Source organism: Sebastes umbrosus, chromosome 11 (assembly GCF_015220745.1).
Source record: "Sebastes umbrosus isolate fSebUmb1 chromosome 11, fSebUmb1.pri, whole genome shotgun sequence".
Lineage (NCBI taxonomy): Eukaryota > Metazoa > Chordata > Actinopteri > Perciformes > Sebastidae > Sebastes > Sebastes umbrosus.
The window spans coordinates 14353375-14374258 of NC_051279.1; the positions used below are offsets into that span (position 1 = coordinate 14353375).

Genomic DNA, 20884 nt, shown 5'->3' on the forward strand with positions numbered 1-20884 from the left:
AATGCATTCATCTATACAAATACTGCATCCCCCCACTGTGACTAAGATTGCACATGTAGCTCCGGCAATTCAGACTCAGTAGCTCAAAATGTCCCAGAAAAAAACAACAACTGAATGCATAAATAAATAAAACATCTTTGGACAGTCGGCATCCAACACATGAGGTTCAGAGAATTTCCTGCAATGAGTGTTAACCGGTCACAGTCGTATATTTTATGCCTTAAAGATGTAATTAGTGGGACAGAAGTGTCATTTCTGGAGACCACAATGTGTGCATTTTGTAAACCACAGTCCTCAACAAGTATGTGCTTCACACCAGCGTGGCCCAAAGAGACCGTCAATCTCAACAGCTTTTCTTGACAAGCACAACAATAATCAGGATGATTATACAATTACTCCCTGTCATGAGATGATGGGAGGTTTTGCTGTGTTGGTGTAACATCAATGTTTAGGTGCTAATTTCCCCTTCAGCTGTGCTGCACACACGGATCAGTTTTTACTCTCCTCGTCTGATTTGGGAAAACATTTGACTGGTGAAGTTAATAGCTGATAATGAGGATATGCTCTACTGCGATACTCTGGATTCAAACTGGGCTGGGTGTTTTACAAAAAAGCTGTGTTTGTCAGTGGAGATGTGTAAAGAAAATAAGGGCTTGTGTACAACTTTTGACCCAATTTCTGCCCGGGAATCTGTTATATAAACACAATTATTATAAGTGTAAATGAGTCCTAAAAACAACGTAGAAGGATATTTTTATTTATGTTATGTAAATTCAAAATGATGGTTATTGTGCCTCACCTCAGCTGCCCATGTCCTCTCCAGCTCTCTCTGGGAGTCGGCCTGTTTGTAGTACAGGGTGAGTGTCTCTCGGCAGGTGGGTGACGGTGATCTCAGGCTGGCACAGTCACGCACCGAGAAGCGCAGCGTGACAAACACCCGTGGAGCAGAGTGGCGGTACAGGAAGGGCGTAGCCAACCAGTTGTCTTGCACACGAGGATTTTGGTTGACATTACAGACCTCGAAGGTTCGTATGAGCTTCCCGCGGTCGTCCAGGACGCTGACCTCATCCCACTGAGAGAGACAGAAACAATATTATGAGCTTGTGTAAACTCAACTGTGTAAAAGAGAAACACGATCTGAAGCAGGGAGCTCTAAAACCAGCCTGTAAAAACCCTGCTGTGTTTATGGTTTGTCCACAGTTATGAATCTTCCATACATCTTAAGAGATAGTTTACATGTTACAGGGTAAATATTGAGCATATTGTTGGTGTTGCTGACATGTGGGTCCTGTCCTTTACTAACATCACACACTATTGTTTGACATCTTCATCCCTAGTGAGATAGAGTATTTGATTTGTTCTGATATAACACATACTGTACACATTGCATCTACATGTGAAATGAAATGTTCTTTTACTGTCCCCAGTGATGTAGGTCATCTCTATGTCCTAGTTATCCACTATAGACTTTCCTCTATCTAATTAGGTAATCAATGATTATAAAACCAGAATTTAATTATACCACTTGAACCATACCCCTAAAGCACAACACAGCAAGACATATGTATTTTCTCACTTCAACTGGAATCTAGCCATTTAGATCATTGTGTGTGTTTTATATGTCCTGCCACAATATTATGAAGGTGAATGGATGTTTTTTGTGGTTCAAGAGTCCACATCTGTGAGGCTTTGCATCAACATCAGCATGCTCACAGTGACATTGATAACACCAGGCGGCAACCTCCAGCTCTGAAAAGTGAAGCCAATGCTGAAGTGCCTTAAACTTGCATTCTCTCTAACAGCCAGCAGGGGGCGACTCCTCTGGTTGCAAAAAGAAGTCTGATATATATATAGGAGTCTATGAGAAAATGAGCCTACTTCTCACTTGATTTATTACCTCAGTAAACATTGTAAACATGAGTTTATGGTCTCAATTATTAGTTTCAAGACTTCTTTAATACAGAATTATGTCATTTAGTAAATTATGGTCCCATTTAGAGTCAAATAGACCATAAAGCATGGGATGCTTTAGAGCGTGGCTACCTTGTGATTGACAGGTCGCTACCGCAGCGTTGTCCGGTCTCAGGGTGTCCGTGATTTCGTCTTACAACTTTCACAGTGTCTTTTCTGTTCATGAAAGTTAATTATAACATTTTGGTCGCCTAAAAATGTCGTATGAAGCCTTCAGTTGTACTTAGCTCCACCCTCTTGTGTCACTTCTGGCTGCAAAAAAACAAGATGGCACCGGCCAAAATGCTGAAGTCAAAAAAATTCGAAATGGCAGTCTACAAATGAATGGGTGACGTATGGGTGACTATTTTATATGCAGTCTATGGCTGGCAATAATGTTTACCATGTTCACGGTCTTAGCTTAATGTGTTAGCATGCTAGCGTTTTCTTATTAAAACAAAACACCATGTAACATCATTGGTTTTGCAGGTATTTTGTCATAAACAAAAGTATTGGACAAATTCAAATTTTGACCCGATAATGTTGCAAGATGAACAGTTTAGGGAGTACCAAGTTTTTAAAATTCATCCTGAGGGGAACATGAACGTCTGTACCAAATTTCATGGCTATTCATCCAATAATATTCGTTGAGATACATCAGCCTGTCCGACCGACCAACAGATCGTCCTTTTCGAAATTTCATCATCAAAGGGTCTTTTCAGAAACGCTGTCCTGATTACTCTGGTTAATATACAGAACACAATGTTGATGGTTTTCAAAGGGACTATTTCTTCAGCACAAAATACTGTTTTTCAGAATCCGTTACAAGGACACTTCTGAAAAGATATGTTAAAATTGAATTTTTAAAATGAGTTCTTCAAAGCTTTGAACACCAAAAACACAAGTCCATTCACCTCTATTATATTGGGATGGAGGCGGACATATCAGAGACAAATATTTCAAACTCAGACAGCAAAACAGACAATCTAAAAGATGATATTGGCATTTTCCAATTGAATATGTTACAGTTAGGGCTGTCCTCGACCAAAGAAATTCTTAGTCTACTAAGCCTCGTACAATTTTGTCAACTAATCGATTAGTTGCTTCAATGGACAGATCTGAGTTTCTCCACAAAGAATCACACAAAAGCACCACTTTAAATCTTTACCAGAGATGTGCTCATAAGTTTCTTGAAAATAAGCAACACGTTCACATCCCTCGTCACATACCGCCGCTTTGTCACGTCCCTTGGCATCACATCAAAACCACTATAGTTACCCTTTGCGTCACTTTATGTTTAGGCAACAAAACCACTATAGTTGTATAGTGTAGAGTAAAAATGACACTGAACATTGTGAACGGGGACATGAACAAACAGCTGATTATAACGTGACGCACGGGACATGAACAGCGGCCTCCTGGATGAAAGCCTTGTGTTTGTTGGACCCATCCACCTCCCCTCCTGCCCGCCTTGTGTGTCTCTTTCGCTCTATAAACTACGTCACCACACTCACGGCGCAGTTTCTCGGACTGTTACTGTTGCCGCGGATGGATTTACATTATAGGTAATGGAACGCCCGGTTTCATACCGTCACCAAAGGGTACCATATGTGGTGGTACTGAACGCCGACAGCCGTGACAAAGCCTCGGTATTTAACTACATGGGGATGAGAACTGGCTGAAATAAGTCATTCAGCATGCAAAAAGCATTAAAAAACACTAATCGACTAAAGAAATCTTAGTCGACTATGACCAAAATGACAGATTAGTTAACTAATCGACTAAGAGGGGGCAGCCCTAGTTATAGTAGTATAATAATGCATTATAATAACAATAACTCAGTTTAATAATGTGACATGTGGTTAGTTTTTCTCTTGCTCTGGTTTGGCAATTGCATGTGTATCATTGTTCACATGTGACAGGTGGCGGAGACTTGTGTGTCTGACTTGTGGCAGCTGTTGTGTAATAAAACGCAGATTTTGTCATATTTTAGGGAATCTGAATACTTGTAGATGAACAAATGGATTTGGACGTGAGTTTTGTAGCTTCATGGAGAAAAAAAAAAAAAAAGAGCAGCGCGGAGACGCGGCTCTGTATGAGACTGTGTCAGCTGAGTCAAAATGTAAATGTAGGCGAGGGGTTTAGTTTCACCAATTATACAGTACGGTGCCTCCAAGGATGAAAAGGCTCTGCTTTAAGCCTGTGTAGCCCTAAGTGACAAGCAGGGCTTTTTTGTTATAACACAGAGGAATTATGCATTAGGCCTCATCATCATTATTCTCCATGCAACAATGGCAATGGACAAAAGGTCCTGACACCCTATCAGGGCGTGTGTGTTTCTGTGTTAGTGCGTGTTAGTGTATCTCTGCATGCTCGTGTCTCTTTCTCTGTGTGCTTCTGACAGCCAATGTGAACAGAAACCTTTGTAGCATCACACATGAGGGAGTGCATTCATATTTGGTCCAATTGGAATAATGATAAGATCAGTGAGCAGATAGACAGAGTCTGAGGTGCTGTCAGTCTAATGGAGTGAAAGGACCGCTTTCTCTCTCTCCCGCGCCGTGATTCACTCTCTGTCAGACATGGGGATGAGGGGAATCGGATGGAGGGGACAACAGAGAGCACATGGTGGGATGAAGGGATGCAGATGGGGAGCAGGGGGGGGAGAAAAGTGGGAGAATAGAGAGGCAAAGTCCCAGACTCCCGCCCCTTCTGGTGGACCACCATGGGACCTTATTTTGGAAAATTATGAACGGTAGTCAACGACAAGAGACAAATATTTTTTCGATCTGGTCTTAATTGCGTCATGAATCACACATTTGATGTTTGTCAATTCAAAAGATAATTTTGCAAGTCAAGAAAGTTGCAGTTTGTTGTAAAACTGTTCAAGTATCAGACTGTGAAAATACATAAATAGAAAGACACCCAAAAGTCGTGTAAGTGACGTCTCTCTCGCTGAAGCTTTCTCTTTCCCTCCGCAGCTGACAAAAAGACAAGGAGTCACTAGATAAAACACGTCAGGTAAGAAAACAGTTCATTTGTGCGTGGAACATAGCTAAGCTAGTGTTGGTGACGTATATTGTGCGAGACGAGAGATGTAGTTCGAGTACGAGAAACCTGCGACAAACTGTGACTTTCTTGACCTTCAAAATTATCTTTTAAATTGACTCTCTATAGTAAACAGAGAGTGTATGTGTGTGTGTGTCTGACCATGTGGCAAAAGGCTGTCATGTAGAGAGAGCTGGTGTCTGTGTGTGGCATTGCGTGCAAGTTTGCTTCTGCACCTTTGTGAAAAAACACAGCGTTCATTTGTTTTCTGACCCCCAAGCCCCCCACCTCTCCCCTCCCTTCGTCTCGATTTATCCCTCCCTTATAAAGAAAGAAAGAAGAAGAAAAAAAAACGGGCAGATTGGGGAGGGGCGGTGGATGAAGCGTTGGAAAAGAAAAAAAAAAGTAGGGACGACTCATCTTGGTGATTTAATTTGAACCGAAATGCCATAGAGCCACGCAATCTCTCCAGTGACAGAGCGCTGGGAGGGGCGAGGCCTCGGACACACACAAACACACACGTAGAAGCAAGGAAAGGCACGCACAGCAAAGACATATGCATGTGCACACAAAGCAAACACACAATGGAGGAGTAGAGTGTGAAAACAAGGGGAATGGGAATAAAAGCAAACTGTAAGAAGAAGTGGAGAGTCTGCTGGTTTGACACTGAGGGGAAATAAGGGGCAGAGTGGAGATTGAGTTTGGGGGGATAAAAGGAAGAATATGAAGCAGAGACCCAGTGGCTCTGGGACTGTGAAGGGCGAAGGGAGGAAAGATTAAAAGAGGCAGAGACAAAGAAGCAGAGGGGCTGCCTGTCGGTACATTAAAAGAGTGGGGAGACGGCAAGAAGAAGCAGGAGGAGAGCGCAGAAAAGAATATCCACACAGAGCCTCGAGCAAAAGAAAAGATGGGATGTGAAGAGAAAAGTGATGAACGGGTTAAAAAAAGAACACACACACACACACACACACACACACACACAACCTCCCTCTTTCTCTCCCCCTCTCTTGGTCTGTCTTTCTACTTCTCTCAGCTTGATGCCGCGGGTCAAATAACCATATCTCCATCTCAGAAGCACTTCTCATCCTGGGACCATAAAGAAAAAAAATGCAAATGCTTGACTTGCTCATGCACACTAACTCCATCTCTCTCTCACTCACACACACACACACACACACACGCACACACGCAAACTCCCTCACACACACACACACATGGCCTCCTATTAGCAGCTGCCATCATGGTTCACAAATTCCTAACACACACAGGGCCATAATTAATCAAACATCATGTACAATTATGGAGGCCAGACTGGGGCGATAATGACGGCGCGTAAACTTTAGTGTTAGGCGAGATAAAAAGGCTCCATGTGAGTGTGTATGCTCGCCAGATGTTGCTTTGAGACTACTGTATTTTTCATCTGGCACTATTTGAGCCGCCAGCATGTGAAATTCTGGTGGTCGCCGGTCGTAATTGTCGGCTCACTTGTTTGCCAAAACTAGCACGTCTAAATGTAGCGTTAAGAGTTATGACTTATTTTCATTTCATGCACTGTGTGATACTCTATATATCAGATGTTTTGCACATATTGTCCATGTATGGAGGGTGAGAGGCTGAGAAAATAATATTGTTCTGTACTGTTAGTAGAGTAATTGGCACATAGGAATTTCCTCCATATTAACAAGTACAAGTGCCGTCCTCCAGTTTCTCACATGCAGTTTGACTGATTATCTCAAAGATGATGACAATGAAGACGATGTGTGTGTGCGTGTGTGTGCGTGTGTGTGCGTGTGTGTGCGTGTGTGTGCGTGTGTGCGCGCGCGCGCGTGTGTGTGTGTGTGTAATTATGAGCCATATTAGAACTGAGCCACAATCACTCACAGATGAGCGGATTTAACTGACCCGGGAGCTGACCCTAGCACAGTCACGCAAGCACACATATTTACACAGCTCAAGGCGACGCGACAACCTTAAATAAAAAAGCAGCTCAAGAATGGCAGATCTATGGTTCAGTCACAGCAATCTCATCACAGATGAAAAAACACAGTAGAGACCAATAGGAAAAGAAAAGAAGTATTTTAGCCCTTAAGGATGCCTCGAAGGCGAGGTGAGATTTTGCTCATTCACAGGTTGTGTGTGCCAAAAGTACCACCAATCAATGTCAGATGGCAGGCGTCCCGCAAGATAATAACCCCGGCCTTAACCCATGACTAAACATTTATATCCTTACTCCTAATCTTCAAGCGGTAACTTTCTGCAAACGGTAATTGTTTGCAGAGATGAGGTGTCCACAGCAAACAGCAGAGAAGGTTTAGTGGAAGCCTGCTGTTTATTCCTGCTGTTTATTTGAATCACCGCAATCAATGCAGCCTTGGAAAATGTGCCAGCCAGTAAAAGCTGATGTTAGATTTTGATGTGTGAATGTCTGTACTGACTCTATTTTAAACAGACTTGAAGAGCTTGGACATGTGTGAGCCGGATCAACATGTCTACAGAGTATAAGGATCTCTAGACACGGTAAATATGTTTGTCTGTTTTTGACAACCTAGCTTGGAAATGGATATGTCATGTTTTGGTTGAGAAGCACAGAAATGATTATTCTTCATCTACTTCAAGTCTTTTTTTCTGAATATACACAGTATGTATAATTAAATTGTCCTCATAATTACATGAAGCGACCAACCTAATACACAAATATAAATTTTTTTAATCTTACCAAATCTATACCAAAACTCACATCCTTTTAATGTAACTTTAATGTAATAGGTAATTTTTCAAACAAAGATGTCAAACATTTGATGGTTCCATTTTCTTAAATGTGATATTTGCTGCTTTTGCTTGTCTTGAATGATTGTAAAATTAATATGTTTGGGTTTTGGACTGTTGATGCAACCCGGTATCATACCAAAGCGTGTAATAAGACCCGCTTGTCCACTAGAGGATAGCGTGTCAGAGTCACGTTTTGCCTTGCTGAGGCGTGAATATTACACACTAGAATAGAGGTGCAGTACCTCATTTGGGTTTAGGAAAAACATCACGGTTGGGCTTAAAATAAGTACGGAAACTAAGTACAAATCATACGGAAACAACGTAACATAAGTACAGAAAACATAACATGTCACAAATGTAACTTAAAAACAAAACACCGGTGTCTTGATTGAAAGTCCAATGTATGTTGGACACATCCACTTCCCCTCCTACCCGCTTTAAGCAGTTTTTCTCACTTTTTATTCTACGTCACTAGCTCTGAGCGTAGCATATTTACACAGATGCATTTACATTGCAGTCAGTACAGACTACATGACGTACAAATGACACGCCAAAAGCAAGAATGGCGTTCTTATTGCATGCTTTTGCCTCATGTCATTCATACGCCTTTTCGTGCGACCGGGCTGGTTGGTCAGACAAAAAAAAGCAATTTGAATAGCCTACGTTACCTCGGGCTCCAGGAAATGGAGATGAGCATTTCTCCCTATTTTCTGACACAACTAATTGATTAATCAAGAAAATAATCAGCAGATTATGTTGAACGTTTACCTACCATCAGGACCATTTCTTTAAAAAAAAGTGTAATGTATTGTTGTGTTTAATCCCCACAAAGCCCAGAGTTACAACACAAAGCCCAACAAACAATGTGATTATAACCGTAAATGTAACCATGTGTAACACGTGTGCAACACATTTGATTGGCCCCCCAACATGACTGCTTTAATGCTCCAACAGCTGGAAAGCACATTGAGAGAGTGAGGTCCCTGCTTACCCCCGTGTCTGGATAGGTGGTCCATCCCAGCTCTGAGGTAGACTCTGTTGTGTCCATCAGCATCACTGACAGGTGAGGAAGCAGAGACAGAGACAAGGTGTGAGTAAACAGACAAACAAGGTGTACAGCTTTCACTTTAATGTTATTGATTGCTGCTCGAGAGCTTAAACTTGAACAGAGTGAGTTGTTACGAAATAAAAAGGAGATGTGACTGTGAAACAGAATTTGTAATCATGAGATATTCTCTCAGGGCTTCAATCACAGACTTTGCTACATCAAGAGCTACAACTTGGATCTGCTCCAGTGACACTGAAGTTGAGATGAACTTTGTGAAGTATTGTTTTCGTGGGGGAACAGTCTTTTATCCTTTTGTTTAAAGAACAGTGTGTAATCTATCTAGAAATGGAATATCATATTTGTAACTATGCTTTCATTAGTGTATAATCACCTGAAACTAATAATCGTTTAGTTTTTTGTTAGCTTAGAATGAGCCCTTCATATCTATATAGGGAGTGGGTCCTCTTCACGGAGTCCGCCATGTTGCACCGCCATGTATTACAGTCGCCCAGGACGGACAAACCAAACACTGGCTCTAGAGAGAGTCTTTCATATTCTTACGTCATCGTAGACCACCATAGTTCTCCGGCATGCTTGTGAAACTGCAGTAACGTGAGCCGCCGAGTGCAAAACCGTGGTACCGCCAGCCGCCGTTTGACTTCCGTTGCTCCTGAAGTAGTGTTATTATGGTAAGGATGGCCTCTGAGCGAGGTGAACGATGATACAACGTTTTGCACTCTGCGGCTCACGTTACCGCAGTCTTAGAAAGAGAGGAGTGAGCAGAGGGCTACTCAGTTGGTTGCAATCTGCAACCACACTGCTAGATTCTGCCAAATCTTACACACTGTACCTTTAAATACCACAAGTAGTTGGCAGTTGGTCTACTGCCAGTGGAACACGTCCAGGTTGACATTTCCCCCCCTATGCAATAAAACCAGGAAGTGCTCCAGCTGTGTGCATCTGTCAAACCTAATAAGTGATTCTGAGTGATGATGCATTTGGCACAGTGTTCTGGTGTTTGAAAAATTTAACTGATTGACCTGATGGGGCACCGTGATTAAAGGTCACATGTTCCAACTTTAAAAGGCCATAACAGTTACTGTCACATTTGCTGATGCTTCACGTAGTTCGGCCCAAAGGGGACCTTCGTCGTTTTGTGGCGGGCGAGACGTTCAGAGTTGGACTTAACATTCATTTGCTCATTTCTAGTGACAGAGTGAAAGCACGAGAATAGACTTTTATGTTGGAGTGTATTTTCCCATAATTTGCTTTTAGGTTTAAGTGCTTTAAAAAGCAAGCTGGCAAGGGAATCACACGCACACACACACACACATACACATACACAGACACAGACACACAAAGTGACTTAAATGCTGAGTGCTGCGTGCTGACACATGGCAGCTTCCCACACAAAACTGAAGCCCTTGAATTTTCCCATTAGTATTCCAAAACCGTGGCGGCTGCCGTTCCTTCAGTCTGGCACAGTCTGTGCTTGGTTCTGTTGAGGAGCCGCCGATTGAATGCGGGCCAAAATTTCTCGTGCACACAGAGGTGGCAAAAACATCAGACTTCAGGTTTGAATGCTTGCACAGATGGAGTTAATGGAGAAAAACACACAGTGCCTGATTTCATCAAGCACAGCACTAATCACCTAAAGGGCTGTTGACACACACACAGAGCGTTGTGGAAAGCAGCAGCCATCCGCCTCTGTTTACAAATAAATAATTCTTCTCATTGTTGTCATACAAATTTTATGCCATCATTTCCATTTCACGTCACACGATCGTTCACCAGAGAGGAGCCTTTATTTTTCTCCTTCTGACAAGCAGACAAAGAGCGACAGAAATGTATTATCTATATAATCATCACACACACGGGATGAGGTTTGAAAAGGTACCCTGTCTCACCAAAACACCAGTGGCTCATTGAGATAGCTCATTTCTTTTTTATTTCTCAGGTGTACAGATTTATGCATACTCACTGAATCCCTCTGTCTTCTTCATAAATCAAACAAATAATATCATTTGTGATTTATGACGTAAATTCCCCCCCCCCGCCTCTCTGTTCTCTGACTGTGCTGTAAACAGATTTTTTTTCTCAGGATTATACTCACAGATGGAGACCCTACAAATCTGTCGTCCAATCCTTCATTTCCCTCCTTTTTTTTTCCTTTTACAAGCCCCCCTCCCCTGCAGTCTGTCTATCTGTCAATCTCACTAAATTCACACATTTTCCATGGAAGTCCTCCAGGATTCTGGAGTGATACGAATTGTATCAAGAAAAGTATACAAATGGACTGTGACAGCTAAGGATTATATGCAGCCACAGGCATCGGAATAAATAGTTTTCAGTGCGGCGTATGTCTGGACAGCTTGGCGGCGGGAATCGTAGAGCCGATCAGGATAAAATTCAGCAATGAGGTGAAGAAGACTAAATCCACCAAGATAGGATGTGGTCATTTCCATTGGTGGCACACCTTTCTGCTTTGTTTGATGCAACCCAGTCTCACTGGAATGAGGATGCATTTTAGGCTTTTTGTGTGTCATTTGTACACCACACAACAAAACTACAGTAAAGTCTGCAGGCGACAAAACCACTTAGTTAGGTTTAGGAAAAAGGTCATGGTTGGGACTAAGAAAAAAATGTAACATAAGTATGGAAAACACATGACAAACGTCACTAACGTGACTTACAAAACAAAACATCGCCCTCCTGGTTAAAGCTTGTGTTTGTTTGACCTCCCGTCCCGCCAGCCTTATGCGGCCTTTCACGCTTTTTATTCTACGTCACTAGCTCTGAGCGTAGCATATTTACACAGATGCATTTACATTGCAGTCAGTTCATCGCATACAAATGACACGCCAAAAGCAAGAAAGGCGTTCTTATTGCACGCTAAATGCCTTGCGCATTATCGTGTCATTCATATGCCATTTATTGGTAAAGGCCCAGACACAGCAAGCCGACATCAAAGAACGAGCGGCGATGAAGGCCGACTGTTGCGTCGCCTCGCCTTTGTCTTGTCCGACTAGTTGCATTTGAACACACTGCAATGACCACAGCAGGCGGACAGTAAGCACGGACATTCTGCGCCTGTGTGAGAGGAAATAACTCTCCACTCTAGCAGGCAGCCATAGTCTGTATTCGTCATTCAAAAAGGGAAACCAGAAGACAGAGGACGGCGGATATACAAGCCGTATTATGATACGTACATGAAATAAAGCAACATTTGCCAACCATTTTCACACCATTCTCACTCACCACTTAGCTTCATTCCAGATGGCCATGTTGCTGTGCAAAATGTCTGTGTATTGGAATGATCAAATGAGGTAAAGATGAAAAATAGCCTTCGAAAAGCCTCCGACACGGGCAGACTAGAGCCAACGGTGCGGGACACACCGCAAGACCTTGGCCGACAGACGCTCACCAACAGCCCCAGACTGTCTGACGGCCGAGGATCGGCTTGGTGTGTCAGGGCCTTAACAGAACGTTACACTCAGTTGCTAGTTTATTAGGTACACCTCGCTAAAACAAATACAGTCTAATACAACAGGCCTGCAGTAAATCCTCTCTTCATGAAGGTTATACTGTTCTGATTCATACTGATTCAACTTTATGGTAATTTTGAAGGATGTAGTTTTTTGTTTTTTTTACCTTTATTTATTCAGGGGAGATTCACTGAGAGCAATGCTCTCTTTTTCAGGAATACCCTGATCGCATTCACACAGTTACACATTCACACCTGGAAGCTGCCCAGTACAACCACAGTCTGATCCGCTGGCCACTGAGCAGCTCCACTGAGCAGCTCCACTGGAGCTGTTGGAGTTAAGGGCCTTGCTCAAGGGCACCTCAGTAGTGGTAATAAGGAAGGGGCAAGCCAAGCAGTTTGTTGTGAGATGTATTGCATTGTACAGAGGGATGTTTCTGTTATTTAACCTACCCTTATTAATATAAATGGGGTGGACAAAATAATAGAAACACCTGTCAGTGTGTTTGATGACTATTGATTAGCTTTCCAAGCTCTCTGTCTCTTATCCTGAATCATCCTTCATTTGTCAAAATAAGAAATTATATGTACAAACATGTCATGCATAAAAAGCACGCAATCATATATCATGCATTCTGACCTCATTTAGCTCCATCCTATTTATATCAGATAAGCACACACACAAATGCTGCAAACGTGTCATCCCAAATTCAATTAACCCTCTGCTTCGGGGCAGAGTCATGCATAAATAATACACAGCAAACTATTTTGACATTAATATTTATGCCTCTACTATTTAGCTTCTTGTCGTGAGGCCTTAAGGACGCCAGGTCCTCACGCTGCCTCCGCTCTTCCTGCGACGAACCTGTCCCGTACATGAGGACTACATGGAGGATGTTCAAAGAGTTTCATGCGTGTCTCATTGCGTGACATTAGCATGTTGAATAATTCACCTCGACATCCTCAGATAAGCGTTGAGTGCCGTGTTACACACACCTTTCAAGGATTATCTTGAGCTGAGGAGGCATCCTGACCGGATCTTGTGTGTGTGTGTGCGAGACAAAGTCGAACAAAAGAGAGGGACATTTTGCTGGCAGGTCCACTTGGCAGTAAAAGCCCCTTTATTTAACTCTCAGTAGCGCTACAGCATCTCTGTTATTGGTCCATCTGAGGGCTGAGACACTCAAAGTTTGTCCCTGATAGTTTGCTGAAGTGCTGAGTCTGCAATCTGGACCTGAGTGCTGTGTTAATGCACGCCGTCTCTCACGTCTTCCTGCTCCACTCTGGTCTTTTACTCACTCTGCTGCTCCATACCTTTCCCCCTTCTTTTTCTACCTCCATCCTGTCCCTTGTCCCTTTCATCTCCCCCCTTTCTGCATGTGTGTATTATTCATCTAGAAAGTGACAGCAGGGTAGGCCTGCCTGTACGTTAAATAAGGGGATACGCTCTGCTCCATTATTGATGCCAGATCTGCTGTTTGTTTGGCTTTGATACTCGGAGAGAGGAAAAGAGGAGACAATAGAATGAAAAAGGCAGGATTATGAGACAGGAATGAGAAGAGGATGAGAGGATTGTGTGTCCGTGCATATGAATGTGCTTCTTTCACGCTGTCCCCCCCTCTCTTTCTGTGTGTGGCGTGGGTGTAAATGCTCTTTTCTATTGTGCAGAGGTGACCTGCATTAGTTCATGACTGTCCTCTCCGCCGCTGGAGTGTTCACTTCAGCTGAGTGACCCTCTCTCTGCATCCACTTCTCTTTGCCCAACACTTTGCCTCTCTGTGTGGTCATGCATGCACCGACACTCTCCGGTGCTAAGTGTAGAGCTGCTGTTCATGTCACGCCTCTTTGACGGTGGATGTATGCTACATTACCGCACACTTTCCAGGCAATAGAGCCCCGCTGACACCCAGCGAAGGATTTCGGTGTTAATATTAACGTAGGCTACAGGGGTGTGAGTGTGTAACACGCCTTGACACCAAAGTTAACGCACCTGCGAAGAGTCAGAGCTCGCAGGTAACACAGTGAGTTACAGGAACGCACACACACTTTCACCAAAAATTCCCACAGTGCTGCAGGCGTTCTCAGCAGCGGTCAGATCGTGTTTTGTCTTTTGTCCACTCATCCACCCATCTCTCCACCCATTCTTTATACGCTCCAGATGCTCCCACCCACAGACAGTCAGTCAAGGACAGGGCCTACACCACCAAACCATCATTACAAACGACCACAACGAGAGAGCGATACGCCAAGACAGAGAGAGGGAGAGGGAGCGGGAGGAGGGAGGAGGAGTGGAGGAGTGAGGAAAGAGGGGGGATTAACGCGATTCCAGAAATAAGCATGAACACGTCAAAGGGAGTTATCAAACATTCTCTGGCGAAGCTGAAAGAAAGTGCAACTGCAACAAAACAGCACTTAAATCAGGTTAGATGACAGAGCAACGCCTGCAATGAAGCGCTGAACAGGCAGCAACAGGCACAGGTAGGAGGACACTTCACCAAAGATGAATGTCTTCCTTGATTACAAGATGTTTGCAAAACATCAAGACTGGTAGGAGGGTTCTGGGGAAGTACATCTTAAAGGAACAGTTTGACAATTTTTTAAAATATGCTTATTCACTCTCGTGCCACGAGTTAGGGCCGGGGTTTACAAGAAAAGAACTAGTTCATATGACGTGTTGTCTGACCTCGTTGTTCCAAACGGCTACCCTCGAAGGCAGAGTGATAATATATGGGGATAACTAGGACTGACCTAAATGCTTCGATGCTTCGACCACTGCCATGGTAATGGACCTCCAAATCAGTATTTGAATGCTTCGTTGTTGTTGTTTTTATATAAGTAGTATAAATCCCAAAATAGCCCATGAAATAAGGAATAATCCCACAACATTATTCATTTCATCCATCCATTTTCTTCCGCTTATCCAGGGCTGGGTCGCGGGGGCAGCAGGCTCAGCAGGGAATTCCAGACGTCCCTCTCCCCAGCAAGGTTTTCCAGCTCTTCCTGGGGGACCTCAAGCCGTTCCCAGGCCAGACGAGAGATATATAATCCAGCGTGTTCTGGGTCTACCCCGGGGTTTCTTACCAGCTGGCTGTGCCAGGTAAATCTCTAAAGGGAGGCGTCCAGGAGGCATCCTGATCAGATGCCCGAACCACCTCAGCTTGCCCCTTTCGACGCGAAGGAGCAGCGGCTCTACTCCGAGCTCCCTCCTGATGTATGAGCATCTCACTCTATCTCTAAGGCTGAGCCCAGCCACCCTACAGAGGAGACTCATTTCGGCCGCTTGTATCTGCGATCTCATTCTTTCGGTCACTACCCAGAGTCCATGACCATAGGTGAGGGTTGGGACGTAGATGGACTAGTAAATCGAGAGCTTTGCCGTCTGGCTCAGCTCCCTCTTCACTAAAATGGTCCGGTACAGCGCCCACATAACTGATTTTACCCTCACTCGTGACCAAGACCCCAAGATACTTAAACTCTCTCGCTTGGGGCAAAGATTCACTCCCAACCCGAATGGAGCAATCCACAGTTTTCCGGCAAAGAACCATGGCCTCAGATTTGGAGGTGCTGACTCTCATCCCGACCGCTTCACAATCGACTGCACACATGTTTTTTTTTAATATAAGTAGTATAAATCCCCAAATAGCCCATAAAATAAGGAATAATCCCACAACATTATTCATTATTCATACTCAACATTATTTATTGTTAGTTATTCTCAGACGGATATCGCTATTTGTTGTGTGTAGAGGTGTGTGTGTGCGCAGCAGCGGCACTGTCCCGGGCACTGAAACGGGGGAGATGGAGACAGAAATACCTTTGACTATTTATCACCAAAGCTTCAAAGCCCAAAAAATGGTATTCAGGACAACCCTAGGGATAACATATATGTATGTATATAAAACGCACATTTTCAGACAGTCTCTCCTTGACAGTGTTGCACTCGGCTGTACACACAAAAAATGAAAGAAATGGTTGAGAGAGCTTGAGAGAGAAGCCATCTAAGGAGGGGGTTTCTGAGGCCATTCAACCATCTGAGAAGCAGTTCTGAAGAGCAAACTGATGTCTTTAGATGAGAAGATCGATTTAACACTCGTGTCTCATGGAGGAGAGTAATGTGTGCATATATAGAATCAAGACCTGAGAGCAAAATACAAAAGTTGCTTCTAAACAGCACTGAGTTCTCCATCAAAAGAAATCTAGACTTCTCAACCCTCAACAGCCACTAAGGAGAAGGAATGTAAATCTGAGAGGAGATCAGTTTACAGTAATCTCATTGTGTCATTCATGAATAGCGAAGCCTTCAACAATCAAACTTTGCTCTCGCGTCATTTAGTCGATGCCTACTGCCAAGTGCAGCTTTAATGTGAAATTCAAAACGGCAAAGTACATTCCTCTGTCACAGCAGCCCATACCACATGTTCATCTTTCAATTACATTTTGGCTCTAATTTGTTGCCTGTCCACACAGGCGTATTATCTGTGACGCTATCTGCCACGACACTGACTGACTCAGAGCAGAGAGTCTCGGCTCGCAGCCGCCTGACGGCCTCAACCTCTGGCAGTCATGTGATTCATTTGAGGAATTGCAGAGCTCTCGACAGCCACAGAAAATTATGCTGCCTTTAAAAATGTCACGCAAAACACAGCTAAAAATAAAGCCTGGTCACAGTGTAGTGTTGCAGTGTCAATGATGGGGATGCTGCTTCCTCCACTTCACACTCTCTGCAGCTCGCATGCAGGCAGGAGGGACGAGAACAGGAAGCTGTTGGTGGCATCCGTCCTGCTGCACTCCCACTGTGACAAGCACGCCATTTATTTTCTTATCACACTTCCTCTAATTGATCATGTCCTGAAAAGGCGGCTTACTACCCCCAGAATCAAGGATAGTAATCTGCCTAATTAATATTCAGTTAAAGCCAGACACAAGTGACGGCAGGAAGGACGGCCCGGATGACCTTAAAGTGAGAATGTCAACATGGCTGAACATTTATACAGCCTGGTGTTTTTCTATTTCTGTACAGATAACCAGTGGTGGAATAATTATTCTTTAATTCATTTTAAGTTCCAGTACTACTATGTAAAAATACTCCACCATAAGTGATAAGTGAAATCATAGTGAGTCCACTCTTAGTGTATCAAAGTAAAAGTACTATTTGTGCAGAAAAATGGTCCCTGAGAGTGATGTATTATTATTATTATTATATATAACTATATTATTCTTAATGAGAGCTAGAACGATAAATATATATTTTAGCCAATATAAGCTTATTGCAGATATATTGGTATCGGTGTATATATATATTAGGTTTGAGGTAATTTAGTTTTTCTCGTGTGTTCACCAGAGAGCAATGACAGGTTTCTTTGTCAACTGTAAAATGTCCAGCTTGGAATTCATCTTGGTCACAATATTTAATTTAATAAAAAACATCAAGATTGTTTGTTTAAGATAAGATAAGATAAGATATTCCTTTATTAGTCCTGCAGTGGGGAAATTTGCAGTGTACAGCAGCAAAGGGCATAGTGCAAAAAACAAGATGCATCAGCTAACACAGTAAAAAAAAGAGCTTAACAAAGTGTAACAAAATATGAACCATTTAAATAGAAGGAAGTATAAAAAAAAATATGAGCAGCATATACAGTATTGACAGTAAACAGACTATTAAAAAAAATTGCACAAGTGGAAAATGATAATGATAAATAAAAAATAATAAATATAAACAAAAAAACAGTTATTCGTTTCCACTAATTAAAAAAAAAAAAAAAATCCACAGGGAGCCACTGGAGAGGAGCTAAAGAGCCGCATGTGGCTCCGGAGCCGCAGGCTGCTGACCCCTGCTCTAGGAACACAACAACTCAGCATAATATCCCTATAACTACATGTATGATCAAATTAACACATGTTCTATTATACAGACTCGTGACTAAATATGGAAAGTTAAAGTTACATCTCCTCTCTCGTACGTTTCCTGAGCCTCCGGCTGCACAACTATACTTCAGAGCACCTGTCAATCACACCTGTCAATCATAACGTCTCACACCCCTTTTTTAATTAAAAACCAAGCTTATCAGAAAAATAACACTTGAACATACATCATCGTGATGAGATGTGTTGTCAGGTGTTATGTTGAAGTCTGTTCCCGGGTCGAATAGTGTTTCCCTCCTGTTGAAATGACAGCGCCCCGCTTGGTAGGTGGGTTCAGGTTTAGGAGGGAGACTGTACTCAACACCTGTCTGTCGTGACGTCACAGCTTGGAGCAGGAGCGGACGTGGCTCGAGGCGGTTAACGTTAGCTTCCACCAAAAGAGGAACAATCAGACTCCCGGTAATTCCCAAGTTGTTTTATACATATATGTGTTCTTACGCCGGGTATGACAACTTTCAGGAGTAACCTAACTCTAGTTTAGTGTGAAGTTGAAGGGTAAAACCGCAAAGCTGAGGTCGCTGTGAAAGTAACGGTCCTCCTCGCTGCAGTGTGCAATCACCGGTGCTAAGCTAACTAGCTAAAGGGGCTAAGCTAACTAGCTAAAGGGGCTAAGCTAACTAGCAAAGGGGGGCTAAGCTAATTAGCTAAGGGGGCTAAGCTAACTAGCAAAGGGGGGCTAAGCTAACTAGCTAAGGGGGCTAAGCTAACTAGGTAAGGGGGCTAAGCTAATTAGCAAAGGGGGGCTAAGCTAACTAGCTAAGGGGGCTAAGCTAACTAGCTAAGGGGACTAAGCTAACTAGCTAAAGGGGCTAAGCTAACTAGCTAAAGGGGCTAAGCTAACTAGCTAAGGGGGCTAAGCTAGCTGCTGGATGGTCAGTAAATCCCTTTGAATTGTATGACTGCTTGTTAAACTAAAGTGTCTTATTTATTATTTGTTATTATTTATTGTGTTAAATACGAAAGATGCCATGTGTTTACAGGCAGAGTTATGAAAGTTAAGTAACAAGTTAAGTAGCTAACGCATCAATTTGGCTGCTCAACCTTAGCTAGTTATTACCAGTAAAGTAATGTAATTACTTTTTCAATGACTAACGTTAATGTGTAGTAATTTATTAGTATCTTGCCCAACACTGTGAACCATTGGTTTACTTTAAAGGTTCTGTGAGCAGGGTTCAGTGCATTAATGTAGCAGAAAACAACAATTTGAAATCTGAAATCAAAGCAGCTAAAGCTAAAGGGAATTCAGCCATCATTCATTTAATTATTTAAACCTGTGCTTTTCCTACTGTGACAAGTCAAAGGCATATGGCTACCTGAGCAGATAATGAAGTTGCTCTCCCTCTGTGTGTGTTATAATCACAGCTTCTCTCTGCTTTGTTTACATAGCCGGGCCGGCTGCACACGCATTTTAGTGCATGCGAGTCTCTCCGTTAGCCCGAAGGAAATGATTGGACGGGCTACCTTGCCTGTCTACCTACAAGCCTGTCTGCCTGCCTACCTGTCTGCCTGCCTGCGCACTCATTGCGCATCACCGGAGTCTTCCACAAGCTGCTAGCTTGACAGCTGTGAGTACTAACAATGGGCGTGTTTGTTGTTTACATTTATTATAATATGTTTATGTCCATAATGATAATTTTGGGGGAGTGGCTTAGGAGGGAGGCTTGAAGGGACGGACTGTCAGTGTTGCAGACTTGGCGACTTTCTTGCTAGATTTAGGGACCTTTGGAGCTAGTGCTGCTAGCTACTCGTTGGAAAACAGTTTGCAATACTCTAATGGGTTTTTCGGTTGGATATTTTTCTTAAATGTAGTGTACTCTTGCTCTTTTCCCAACATTACTGACCCTAGCTTTAAGTGCAGTACTGGAGTATTTAGTTACTTTCCACCACTGCAGATAACACCTGCAATACCTTTTCACCTGATTGGATTTTTATACAGAGAAAGTCATTCACATTTTAATCAGTTTTGTTACTGGTTAACATTTTAGTTTACAGTTTATGCAGCCTGTTGCCTTTTGGATAAATCCGATTAGATTTCCCTTTTATGGTGTGACATAAGTTCAGCTAATGATACAAGGTTAATTTCAGGATATGCATAGCTCAGTGAGCATCACCACTCATCCATGACGGGAAGAGCTGGAGGGGCATCAGGTGTGCCTCCTGCACAGACCTCCCCTTCAGTGCGGTGTGTTAATCCAGTGTGAACAATGAACACGCAATCCTCGACACAGATCCAACAATTTAGAGGCCCAGCCATGTGGCTTCACATCAATACCTCGCATCAACAATGCATGTGGGCGAACGCATCAACACTTACTCAGGCAGCATGTGAGAGTGATAAATCAAACACCCTGTCACTCACACGCTCTGTAGTTTGTCTGCATGCAAAGAGGCAGAAAACTAGCTTTCATACTCCTCTAACAGCGAGAAAAGAAGGCTAAATATGACACATCTTTGTGGTTTGTGGTGTGAAAGCAGACAAGAATAGGGGTTGTTAGTGGTGGATACACTTCAAAAGCAGTAGACAGACAATAAACAATAGAAGGACAGAGAGTAATATCAGTTAACCAGTCAGTCCAGACAGACATTTACTGCGATCAAAGGCGATCAGATGCCAAATCCTCCCTTCGTGACATAACTACAGTAGATGTTTCAATTTATGTGGA

The 20884-nt window shown here is 43.0% G+C and overlaps 1 protein-coding gene across 1 annotated transcript in view; it reads right to left on the reverse strand.

Annotated features, from left to right (window-relative positions):
* Positions 1–20884, reverse strand: part of ephb6 (eph receptor B6) — a 46790-nt gene that overhangs the window by 24593 nt on the left and 1313 nt on the right. Inside the window, exons 2-3 of the mRNA XM_037785478.1 lie at positions 8759–8823; positions 800–1072 (exon numbers count right to left, since the gene is read on the reverse strand). Coding sequence (XP_037641406.1) covers positions 800–1072; positions 8759–8823 — 338 coding nt within the window. The remainder of the gene's footprint in view (positions 1–799; positions 1073–8758; positions 8824–20884) is intronic.